Consider the following 12,294-nt stretch of genomic DNA (forward strand, 5'->3'; position numbering starts at 1 on the left):
ATGGGACATTCTGCACATTGAGTACTTTTATTTTCGGTACTTTAAGTACATTTTGATGCCAATACTATTGATACTTTTACTTAATTAAGAAACGTGAGTACTTTTTCCACCACTGTTAAAGGAGTAGTTCACCCCCAAAATGACTTTTTTTCCTATTGATTACTCATGCCATGGAGAGTAGAGTTCGTTAATATTTTTAGTTTTTTGTCACATTCCTAAGACAAAAATTTGATTTGAGTAAATTTACCCCCATTGATTCCGGATGGTGACCTGTTTCGAAACGGGTCACCATCCGGAATGAATGGGGGTAAATGTATTGTTATCACATTTTTGTCTTAGGAATGCGACAAAAAACTAAAAATATTATTGAACTCTACTCTCCATGGCATGAGTAATCAATAGAAAAAAAGTCATTTTGGGGGTGAACTACTCCTTTAATGGCCCTTGTGTACCATTCCCTTCTCAGACAGCGGTATCCAAACCTTCCTCTAAACCAGCCAAGAAAGAGACCAAGATAGAGCCAGAGAAAAAGGAGATGTCTCTACTGGACTTTGATGATTGTAAGTTATGTCACTCACAATGTATGCTATACCAACCAAGTGTGTATGTAATGACAAAATAGACCGGGTCCAGGGTGTTTTTCAAAATCTGGAATTAACTTGGATTAACTTGTTCTAATGAATTCCTTTTCATGGGTACATTTTTTATGCAATTTCATACCAAACAAAACAGACTAGAAATTACTGCTTTATTAAGAATATGATTAATACGTAGTAGCAACTAATGAATAAACAACCAAGTAAAAGTGTAAAAAGAAAACACATGAAGGGAAATATGAATGGAATATGATGCTGAATAAATATACCAAATTTATCTCATTATTTTCACCAGGCTGACAGGCCTGGAGGTGGAGATTATGTTTTCGCTCCTGTCCATGCATCTGTGTGTCTATTCATCTGTGCACAGCTAATCTCAATCCCCACTGGACCGATATTGATACAGATTTTATGAATAGATAAATCTCAGCCGTTTCCTCTCCTCTCCTCTCCTCCTCTCAAAATAATCTTTATTGTCATCATTCTCTCCTCTGCAGTTGAGCCCACTCCCTCTCCACAGTCGACTCCTGTGAACGCGTTCCTCTCCAACAGCCTGGTGACAGATCTGGAAGGATTGTCTTTGACAGACACGGTCATGTCTCCAGCAGTGAGTACATCTCCCAGGAAGTCTGACACACGTCACAACAGTAATCACTGTTCCATCCATCCATCCACAAACTCTATTATCGCTATAATATCATTTTTGTTATACCGTTAGGGTAGAACTCTTTCTGACCCACCAGAAATCTAATTAGGTTTCGAAATATACCTCCCTCCACCCTTCCACACCTGCCTTCTTCCTGTGTAGGCCATCGCCACGTCCAAATCGATGAAGAGCTATGAGCTGCTGCATCGTATCACAGGCGAGGGTCTGTCGGTGGAATACTGTTTCAGCAGACAGCCCTTCAACCCAGACCCTCACATGGTGGCCGTTCAGATCACCTTCACAAACAGCTCGTCCTCCGAGGTCAAAAGCCTCCACATGGAGGACGCACGCCTGCAGTCAGGAATGAGGGTGAAGGAGTTCCCTGAGATTGGTAAGTCGATTTTAAGGGCATAGATTTAAAAGAGAGCACATTACAGACTAACTGCATGTTTCATTATCACTTGATTATTGTAATTGTTGGTCTAATTATAATGTTTCTGGTATGATCATCAGAGGTGTTACCAGCAGGGGATTCGGCGTCCGTTTTGATGGGCATTGACTTCTGTGACTCAGTACAGGCTGCTAACTTCCAACTCTGGTGAGACAAACACGTCTTAGAGAGCAGAACGATTATGGATTTTTAGGCCAATTCCAATGGCCAATGTCTGAATATTGTGTTTGGCCAATTACTGACCGATCATCAATCAGACAGCTCAGACAGTGTGTACAGTGGGGCGAGAGGAGGGACAGCCTGGAGAATTAACAACTATTATGATCAAAAGCTCTTTGGGAGAAACAACATGCTTCCATAATATACAGTATTACAACGCTATCAGCTTCTCCGCCGTTGGGTTATTGCATTGACAACAAAATACATATTGGCTGGGTTATTGTGTGGGGGGAAAAGGCTCCCTTCCTCCCTCTCTCATCTCGTTTGGCATGTACATACTGTAGTATATGGGCGTATGACATCATACACAAGCGATGTCGCGAATTTTGGCAATATAATTAAGATAACAAGCACAATCAATTTTTTTTACAGAAAATCTTGTGATCTTGTGATCAGGCAATTTGAAAAGTTATCAGTGATCAACATTTTTAGGATGTACAGTATATCGTCCAATTATGATGAGTTGACCGATCATTGTATTCCACACACATAATAGGATTAAATACATATACCATCTAAAATAACAAACCTCTGTTCTGTTTGTTTCCAGCACCAGCACCAAGAAGTTCTTTGCGTCGATTCATCCGCCAGTTGGAGAGCTGATGACTCCCATCTTCATGACAGAGAATGAGTTTAAGAAGGAGCAAGGTCAGTTGAATATGTAATACGTGTCATAGTTACATAATGTGTTATACTGTCGAAAAAAGGCTAGACCGACTGAACAATACAAGAAAGGAAACATGCTCTTCAAGAAATAGATTAAAACACTGGCAGTGTAATAATCATTGCATTAAATCAAAGCTGTAAATGAGTGCAGCCGTTTTAAACAGGATTATTGATTTGATCAGTCTAAAATCCTTAGGCAGTTTGTTCCACATTGTTAATGATGTAATTCTGTATGAAAGCAGTGAAAGGATTAACCACACTATCTCTCGCGGTTCGGCACGTAGGTCTTCCTCAGCGTTTCAAATTAAAACACGTCAAGTGGAAGTGACATATATGGCTAAATGATAGTGTACAGCTGTGCCTCATTAGTGAACATAATTTATAATACAGTCATGTTTACATTCAATGCATCATAAATTGTATTTGTATTTTACAATTTCCACAATCACCACAACCAAATAATTCTTTCAATCCCTTTGAGAACTCTGTATTTAGGAAATGGAAGTAGTAAACCTCCCTTTGTAATAGTACCAGGTCTCTGTCCCCACCTCTTCTTAGTGACTGCTCTAATGAAAGTATGAAAGCAGTCACACATTTTCCTCCAGTAAAGGGCTTAGGGACATCAGGGACTGTGTCCTTAATAAGGGCCATTAGTTTGACTCTGACAGACACAACACAAAAGCAAGGTCTGGTCTCATCTTGAAATAAATGTTGGCATAGCTAGTAGAATTGCTGTAGTTCATGCTCATAATACTGCTTCTTGCTTTTAAAAGAAATGTAGTATTTGACATAATACTGAGGCAACATGATGAGCTATTACTCATCATATTGTTTCACATGTACTGTTTTGTACTTGAAACCTCAAACCTACGCTTGATAGTACCAGTCTATGGTATTTCTTCTATTCTATAAGCAGACGCTGCTTCATTGTTCCCCCTGGTAAACGTTCACCAACCGCTTCAACTGCTTCACCAGTCAACTAGGAATGTTCAAACAGACAAGATCTTTAGATCAGTGGATCTCAACTCCACTTATAGCTCAACGTCTAATTTAGACCTGATTATACAGATAAAATGAAAACCAGTCAGTAGTGTTCTTTTGACAACCACTGCTCTAACTTCAAATGTAATGGTCCTATTATAGTATCCATTAAGGTTCTCAACCTGCGGGTCGGTACCCCCAGGGGGGTCCCCAAATTATTTTGGGGGGTCCCCAGATGATTAAATGAATGTGCAACATTGTTTTCTGCAACATAGGGTATCTGCACGTTTCTAAAGTGACAAATAGTCAAATATTAGAGGCAGAAATTGTGAAAATAGCTGATCTACATGCTCACAACGCCTCGCATGAGCATGTAGATCGGCTATCTTCACAATAGAACAGTGTTTAACTACAGTAAATGTAATGCCTAAACTCTTCCAACTCCAAGTCCAGCTCGTCAGGGTGGCGGGGTCTCCAGTTCAAATATGATTTTCTGGGGGGTCGCGGCCTGAAAAGGTTGAGAACCACTGCATTAAGGTGGCTAATAGGGTAGACAACGGCACACAACACAGGAAATATCATTCATCTCCAGTCAAACCATAGTCTGTTTTACATCGTGTCATTTTCATGGTTCTTCCCTCTTGGTTCCAATAGAGGCACTGTTAAAGAATGTTGGTAAGTTGACTTTGATAGATCTGTTGTTCCCAGCTATATGTGCGGCACTTGCCTTCTAGCCAGCTAGCCTCTCACACCAGCAAGCACCTACACCAGGGTTCCCCAATAGGCGGCCCGCGGGCCATTTGCGGCCTGCGGGGGGCTACTGTCTGGCCCCCACCAACCCCAGTAATAATGGTGGTATAAGAGCAGCAACAACACTAGTATATATCGTCGTTGTCGGGTGGAAACCTCGTATCTCCAAATGTGTATGTTCTTTTGGAAAGTAAAGCCCTGCTTCATCATGCAAGGCCGTCGCACAAAAGTAGTGAAAACAGCAGATCTACAAGCACACAATGTGTGCTTGTAGATCGTCTGTTTTCACTAGTTTAAAACATTTTTTAAATGATAAATGCAAAACGAACGGTTTTGGACATACAAGATTTTCACCCGACAACGACGATATCTGAACTGTCAATGGAGTAGCGGGAACGCCACCATCACCCCCTGCAATGTTGTGGCCCTCGGCTTGGTACCCTAGACATAATTCAGCCCTTGGGGAAAACTAATTGAGGAACCCTGACCTACACCCTCACCTATACCCTTCCTCCTCCCTCCCTTCCTACTGCTTCAGGCTGAGTCCAACACGCCCACCAGGCACGTGCACACATAGACATCAAAGGGGGCTTTGATGAGCCCCTGCCCTTTTATCCGTCTGTAAAAAGTGCCCTCTCCAGACCATGGATGCAGTTTTTACTATAGTGAAAGAAATGCAAATGCCCTCTTTCCATGCCATACCCGAAGGGAGCATTCAAGAGAATTGACTTGTCCAAACTCTCCTGAACTTGAATGCAGCATCTTATGTCGAAAGAATTGCCCTCTCTGTGTAGAAATCCATGCCATTGCCATTATCTCCAGTATTGACTTGATTATGCTTAGTTCAGTGTGGTATCAAGCACTGAAAATAGCCGACCTCCAAGCTCACAACGCGTCACAGCGTGCCGCGTTGTGAGCTTGAAGGTCTGCTATTTTCGATGTTTTCACCAAAAGGCCCTTTTAAAAATGCTCAGCCCCTGCCTCTCTAACATTCTCTGCATGTCCCTGCGCCCCACCCCTTGCCCCCTGAGTATATGGAGGCTTTTATTTCAACCAGGGGGTTCCATCTCTGGTTGAAGGTGTGATAAAGGGTCAATCCATGCTGAACCACACAGGGAAGAAGGTTGCTGCTGCTCTGCTCTCTACGGGTTGACACTTTCACACAGTGGTGGAAGAAGTACTGTTTTACTTAGGGTGATTTTGTGGTGCCCTTTGGCAGCGTGATGCCCGACGCACAGTGCGTTGTGCGGTAGCGGCGGCACTGCGTTTCGTCCTGATTTTAGGGTCTTTATCTTTCTGATGAAGATGCAAAGGTGCTCTTTGTTGCAACATGTTTGAAAGTGTGAACCCACAGAGAACATTTCTGCCGATTTACCCATCAATGAATAGGATGAGCCGATTTGGTTGGAATAGAAACCTGCATACACTCAAACGTCCCATGGCAGATGACTGTCTGGACAGCATTGCTCTAGCACAGGGGTCTTCAACGTTTTGACCCTTATTTGAGAGAGAGATGAAGCAGGGACCCCCATAACCTGTTCATAGATTCCATATCGTTTCATTGTTTGACAGCACAATCGTCAGTGTATTTTGGATTCATGTCAATTTGTGTTTAACCACTTGAACCGTCAATACTTAATAAACTTGACCTTTCACTCTGTACTTAGTCTGCTCTTTCCCCCCTCTACACCAAACCTCTTTGCCAAAAATAGCCGATCTACAAGCTCACAATGCCTCGCAGCACGAGGCGTTGTGAGCTTGTAGATCGGCTATTTTTGGCTTAAAGCTATACTGTGTAAGTTGCTCAACTTGTGGTCAGTAGCTCTATAGCAAACCTCGGTCGCGTCCGCGTCTTTCGGCCGTTTTTCGGTTCTCTCACCCCCGCGTCTGCCTCCACCTCGCCGAGATCTATCTTTTGAGGGGTCCCTGGTTCCTGTGCGTTCAGCCATTCCGGAGATACACTCCTTCACCCATGCTTCAATAGCTCACCGCGCACCCGAGTATAGAGAGACATACGGGAGACTACAAATATGGCCGCCCTAGCGACCCCACTCCAAGATGCGCTGTGATTGGCCGGCAGTGTATAACCCTCGCTGTGATTGGCCGGTAGTATGATGACGTCATTTTGCCGCGAAATTCTCCCCCCCTCACGGCTCATAGAAAACATATAAAGAGAAGGCTTTTGAAGCTGAAAATAACGGAGTGGGGGTTCTAAAACTTTAGCGATTTAACAGTTAGGACCATTTTAAGATTTGTTTTATAAAAAAAGTTACATGGTATAACTTTAAGTTCTCAGAATATGGACATTAGGATTCAAGTGGTTAAATAAAAAAAGAAGAAAACATTCTATCACTCAAAGATTTGGGGGACCCCCTGTATTAACTCTGAGGACCACCTAGGGGTCCCGGACCCCTTGTTGAAGACCCATGCTCTAGCAGGTTACTAGCGGCTGGATGATGGTATAATAGTGACTTCATCCCCATGGTTTTCAGTATCCCAAAATCAACTTGGCTGTATATAATTGTCTGAGTTACAGTGAGCCAAGATGATTGTATACACTCTGAGAGAGCGTCTGTCATTTTTAACACATTCATGGTTCTTATACTGGGAAGACACACACGTTGTGCCGCTTATTAACACAATATATATATTCACCTCTTTAAAAAAATGTACAAGGATGCAATCACCTGTTTTCTAAATTGACAGAAATCTTATATTATATAATCTGAAATGGACAAATACACATTTTGAATTAAACCTTTAGTAACAATTGTATGTATGTATGTGTGTACATTATGTACTACTGTACAGTATGTTGTGTTGAAACATTCATAACCAGCCTTGTGTAAAGTACTGAAAATAACCTCTATAAGACAGCAGTGTTGAGATGAATAGAGCTGAGCTAACCTAGCCTGGCTCCAGAGAGAGTAGACCATAGACACACGCCACTGTGTTTACTGCTTCTCTGCTGTCTGATAATCAGGATAGACTCGAGCTAACCTGCATCTTCAAACCTTCTGGCACTGCACTTCTTCACTGAGAGCACACACACCCTCACTCACTGTTCCATCAACACAATGTTCACAAAACCATTGATCATATGCTCATGTAAACATTTTTTACGTTTATGTCACGCTTGGGAAACCCACCCCAAGTGGGACATAATAGAATCGGGACAGACAATGGTCAATGACCAGAGAAGACGTTCCAGAAATGCTTGTTGACATGATTGTGTGCTTCAACCACATGTATGTTACACAGCCTTTGCAATCACTAAAGCACTGACTGTGTTGTCCACTAACTAAATGCTAAGTTAATCTGGTGTTTTAACGTGTTTATCCATCATTAGTTCATGTTAACTACATTAGCTAATGCCAATCCATGTGACCTTATTTTAAAGAGTTACCATTATGAATCTTAAGAGTGGAGCCAGTGAGAAACATGACTGCATTACAGTACCAGTAGTAACTGGTTTTAAATAGATTGATGTATCGCTATCAACTGTTTCATCAGGTCTGTCTCCTTAAAGGACCTCAGACACACTTTTTATTTTTATATATTTCTTTTCATAACTGTCAAGGACAGATGGTAGACTCATTGAAGAATGAATGATGTCATTCCTAAACAAATACTCCCGTGACTTTCCCTGGCTACCAAAACATCACAGTGCATCGTGGACACTCTCCCATCCTAACACCAGTTTGACACAAGCAACATCCTCTTGAGAATGAAACTTGTCCCAAGTGTTCGTCATAACCGAACCGTGTACTAACAGTGTCCACACAGCAGCGGACCGTTCTGGATAATTACCCGTTGTGTTGTGGAACCCTCTGTAGGTCAGCTGATGGGTATGAATGAGGTGACGGAGAAGCTGACCCTGTCTGAGAAGTGTCACAACGAACACGCCATTGTCCAGAGAGTCACCACCGCAGCCAACCTCAGCAGGGTGCCCTGTGGCTCCGATAAGGAGTGCAGGTAAGAGGGACAGGGGGACGTCTGTTGTGGCGAGATAGAATCGAGGACTGTACTGTCTATGTGCTAACTGCTAAAAGCTAACAGGCCCAGGCAAGACTGGCATTGGCTCTGGTTATTACTGTGCATTTACAGCCAAGGTTTTACAGCTAAGCGAAGGTTTGTTATTTAAATCATATCTGTGTTAAGTGCTTATAAAATAAACCCTAACTCAACAGCAAATGAAACAACACATTGTTTTGGTTCATCCAGCTGTTTACCACACATCATCATCGCCCTGATGCCTGACGGAAGCCGTTTGTTCCTTTGTCCTCTTTACTTCAACCTTTGTTTCCAATCTTTGCTTGCTGCTTTGCTGCTGTGACCTCTGAACTTTGAACTTTAAGCCCCGATATTCCTCCTCCTCCTCCTCCTAAATTTCCTGTCCACAGGTTCGCCGGGAAGACGGTGACCAGCGGCAGCTTGGTGCTGGTCACCGTGGCGACCAGAGAGGAGCGTGGCGCCCAGCTGATGATCAACTGTGAGAAGATGCTAGTGGGGGCAATGTTGGTGAAGGACATCATGTTGGCTCTCACACAGTGACACCCTCACCTCCAGCCGCACCCCGTTCCCGTACGCCAGTGGTTCTCAACCTTTTCAGGCTGCGACCCCCAAAATAATCATAATTTAACTGGGGACCCCCCCACCTTGACGAGTACTAAGAGTTGAGACATTACATTTTGTATAACACTGTTCTATTGTGAAAATAGCCGATCTACATGCTCACAACGCCTCGTGTTTCTGCCTCTAATATTTGACAATTTGGCCAATATTTAATTTGTAATTTTAGAGGCATTAAAATGTCCTTAAATTGTCACTTTAGAAATTTGCAGACACCCTCTATACACTTCAACTTTATGCTGGTTTGTTTACTGTTGAGTGAGAAAACAATGTTGCACATTAAACTAATCATCCCCCCCCCCCCCCCCCCCCAATATAATTTGGGGACCCCCCCTGGTGGTCGCGACCCACAGATTGAGAACCACTGCCCTACACTGTAAAATCCTTGCCGTTCGTTTGACTCTTGAGAATGTACAAATGTAACCAAATGGACCAGTAAGGGACCGTTTGGTTACATGTGTGCACTCTCAAAAGTTACTAATGGAAAGAAAATGTACACTGAGGATTTAACAGTGTACACGCCCACACACAACGACAGCCACAACAGAGTGCAATGGTATGTTTTCCACTAGTGGGCTGTGCCGTGCTGTGCCGTGAAAATCATGGTTAAGAATCCTTTTCCATTCTAATGGTGAATGATGTCAGGCCTTCTAAGACCTGCTTGTCACCTGGTGCTGACGTGCCTGTGATTTGACTGTGAGCTATCAATCAATGAAGATAAAGCCACCCATAGGCCATACACGTTAAGACTAAAGGTAGTAGTAGGGGCGCCTGGTGGCCTAGTGGACCAGGTGCATACCATATAGGCATTGCCATTTCGGCATCAATGCCTGTCGGCGTCGCCGGTTCGATTCCCGATCCGAGCGACCTTTGCCCCATGTCACTCCCTGTCTCTCCCCCATTTCCTGTCAGTCTACTGCCCTATCCAATAAAGGCAAAAAGCCAAAAAAATCATCTTAAAAAAAAAAGACTGAAGGTAGTTCGTACACACCAGAAGTGACATCGAGATTATTTCACAACAAACTTTATCTTGGTGATGCCGCATTCATACAGGTTGATTTTTTTCCACTTCATCGCCTTGTTATAGTCGCGCTTTGTGTGCATATTGTACTCATAACCCAAACAGCCGTTTAAATTCATGCGAAATAATACAATTCCGGAAATAAACGGTGTGTACTGACCTTAATTCATACAAAAAAGGTTTCAACATTAGTAATTAATGGATTTTTTAAAATGACATTATTTTGTCATTCCACGAAGTATAAATTAACCTTTAGCCAGCTAACATAAAAGATAACATCTGACAGTGGCACTGAGTTACTATAGCAACACCATAGCAATGAACATAGCCCTGGCCACTCTGATTGACTGAGCGAAAGACAAACAGACTGTAAAAGGCTCAGCCATGTTTCGCCTCTTACAGCCCTGAACGGCCCAGCACGGCCTGGCACTTATGGAAATTAGGCATTACAGAAGTGATTTAGCATTTTGTGAGTCATGGGTTTCCTAAACAGATTTAGAATGATGTAGAAAATAAGGTCTGTGGTTGGCATACGCCTTGCTGTAAGGAACCCATGGTGTAGGTAACTTCTGCGCTGTATCGCCATCCTTTGACGTCCAGTTATTCAGTACCATAATCCGTCCTCTCTCTTCCTATTGCTATCACATTTACTTACTGTACACCCACACAACACAACACAGTTCCACCCATTAGCAGTACACTGCTAGCACCTCCATTCTGCTGTGAAAGACATCCTAGTGTCTGTGATTGAGGAGATTTGAAAGTTTAAATTCCCATTGCTGGTTTTACAAACCACCTCTAGGTGCTGTTATTATCAAAAAGTAACAAAATTATGAATGCTGTAGGAGTATGTTTTATGACAATCAGTCATGATTTGAGTTTGACCTTGTAGGCGGTAGATAGAGCAAAGTCATGATGAAAGTCATCATCCAAGGTTGCTGATCGCTACTGTAGGCTTTATTACACAGAAAAGTCTGGAGGAGAAAATATAGATTACACAACGGATGATCAAATTATTTCAGTTAGATACAAATGTAGCATGAAGTTAATTCTCATTTGGTTTGATTGAGAATTTATGATATCTGAAAGAATCAATGTATATCTCTCGCACAAAAACGGATATTGTCACAGGGTTCCGAGTCCACGAAAATGTGCTCAGTTCATAATCCACAATAATGTTTAAGCACCGGTTTAATTTCCACATCTGAAACTCGTGTTGTGATTTGCTGCACCTGTTTTCTGCTGATTTTGGTATTCACCAAGCTAACATAGTGATGCCATGGGAAGGGACTTTCACACATAAAAACTGGAAAAGTACATCAATGTTATTGTAAGTATTGTATTATGTAATACAGTAAAACTATAAGGTGTGTGTGTGTGTGTGTGCGTGCGTGCACAAGCGTGCGCACGTGTGTGCACAAGCGTGCGCACGTGTGTGTGTGTGTGTGGACATGAGATATTGGCCTACACAGATTTTGGTTAACACTTTACTTGGAAGTGCAAAGTGGGGCGTCCTGAACTTGTGCTCAGTTATCACGTTTGATTAACGTGTTCGGGATGCAGTGGTCATTATTTTATTAATTTATGGCCTTTTAACAACTTAATTTAAAGTAATGTTTTCAGGATTAAAGGTCAGGCTTTACAGCTGCTGTGACAGGATAGCTGCTTCTTTGTTCTTATGAGTCCACATGTGACCTTGCTCACCTAAACCTCACTATTTATTTTCTTTAATGTTGGGAAATTTAGCGTTTTGTTTGACCAAAGGAGTGCATACAGGTTTGGGTCCACAATGGACAGAGCTGAATCCTGCAGATGAATGATTTCCAGCTCCTTTTAAAAAAAGAATGTAATTTATCCTTCACCAAATGTATTCTTAGAGAATTAAACATGTCTCTACTCTCATGTGTTTGACTGAAGCTCCTTTCTATCTGGCTATTTTACTCAGACCAGCCTCCTGTTTCTGACCTGGTTCAACATATCCTCTGTGTGGTTGTGAAATGTGGTCTTGAAGTATTACAGCTTTATTTATTATACAAATAAAAATATGGATAAGATGAAAAATAATCAGCTGTGTCATGTATTTATTTCTACATCAGTCTCGATCAGTGGTGAATCAGTGTGTTTATTTTTCTTTCAACTTGTGTTGACTCATGGTGGCCATTTCTTGGATCAGGCCAATTGTAGTTGACTATTTAAGAAATAAGATACAGTATAAACAATTTCTCTCTAAACCTGAGTTACCATGGAATAAGTTATTTATTTATAGCTTGGCCTTTCGCCTTCAGAGACAGAGAGAGGGGCAGTAACTTGTAGCCTTTTGTTTTCGACAAAA

At 42.2% G+C, this 12,294-nt stretch overlaps 1 protein-coding gene across 1 annotated transcript in view; it reads left to right on the plus strand.

The window, feature by feature from the left end:
- Positions 1–8,863, plus strand: part of ap3b2 (adaptor related protein complex 3 subunit beta 2) — a gene marked incomplete at its 3' end in the record, with an annotated part of 45,060 nt that extends 36,197 nt beyond the window's left edge. Inside the window, exons 21-27 of the mRNA XM_080736361.1 lie at positions 467–560; positions 1,094–1,203; positions 1,405–1,633; positions 1,756–1,840; positions 2,463–2,560; positions 8,146–8,284; positions 8,668–8,863. Coding sequence (XP_080592487.1) covers positions 467–560; positions 1,094–1,203; positions 1,405–1,633; positions 1,756–1,840; positions 2,463–2,560; positions 8,146–8,284; positions 8,668–8,863 — 951 coding nt within the window. The remainder of the gene's footprint in view (positions 1–466; positions 561–1,093; positions 1,204–1,404; positions 1,634–1,755; positions 1,841–2,462; positions 2,561–8,145; positions 8,285–8,667) is intronic.
- Positions 8,864–12,294: the final 3,431 nt, after the last annotated feature.

The sequence above is a fragment of the Nannobrachium achirus genome, assembly GCF_963921795.1.
Source record: "Nannobrachium achirus genome assembly, chromosome: 11".
Taxonomy (NCBI): Eukaryota; Metazoa; Chordata; class Actinopteri; order Myctophiformes; family Myctophidae; genus Nannobrachium; species Nannobrachium achirus.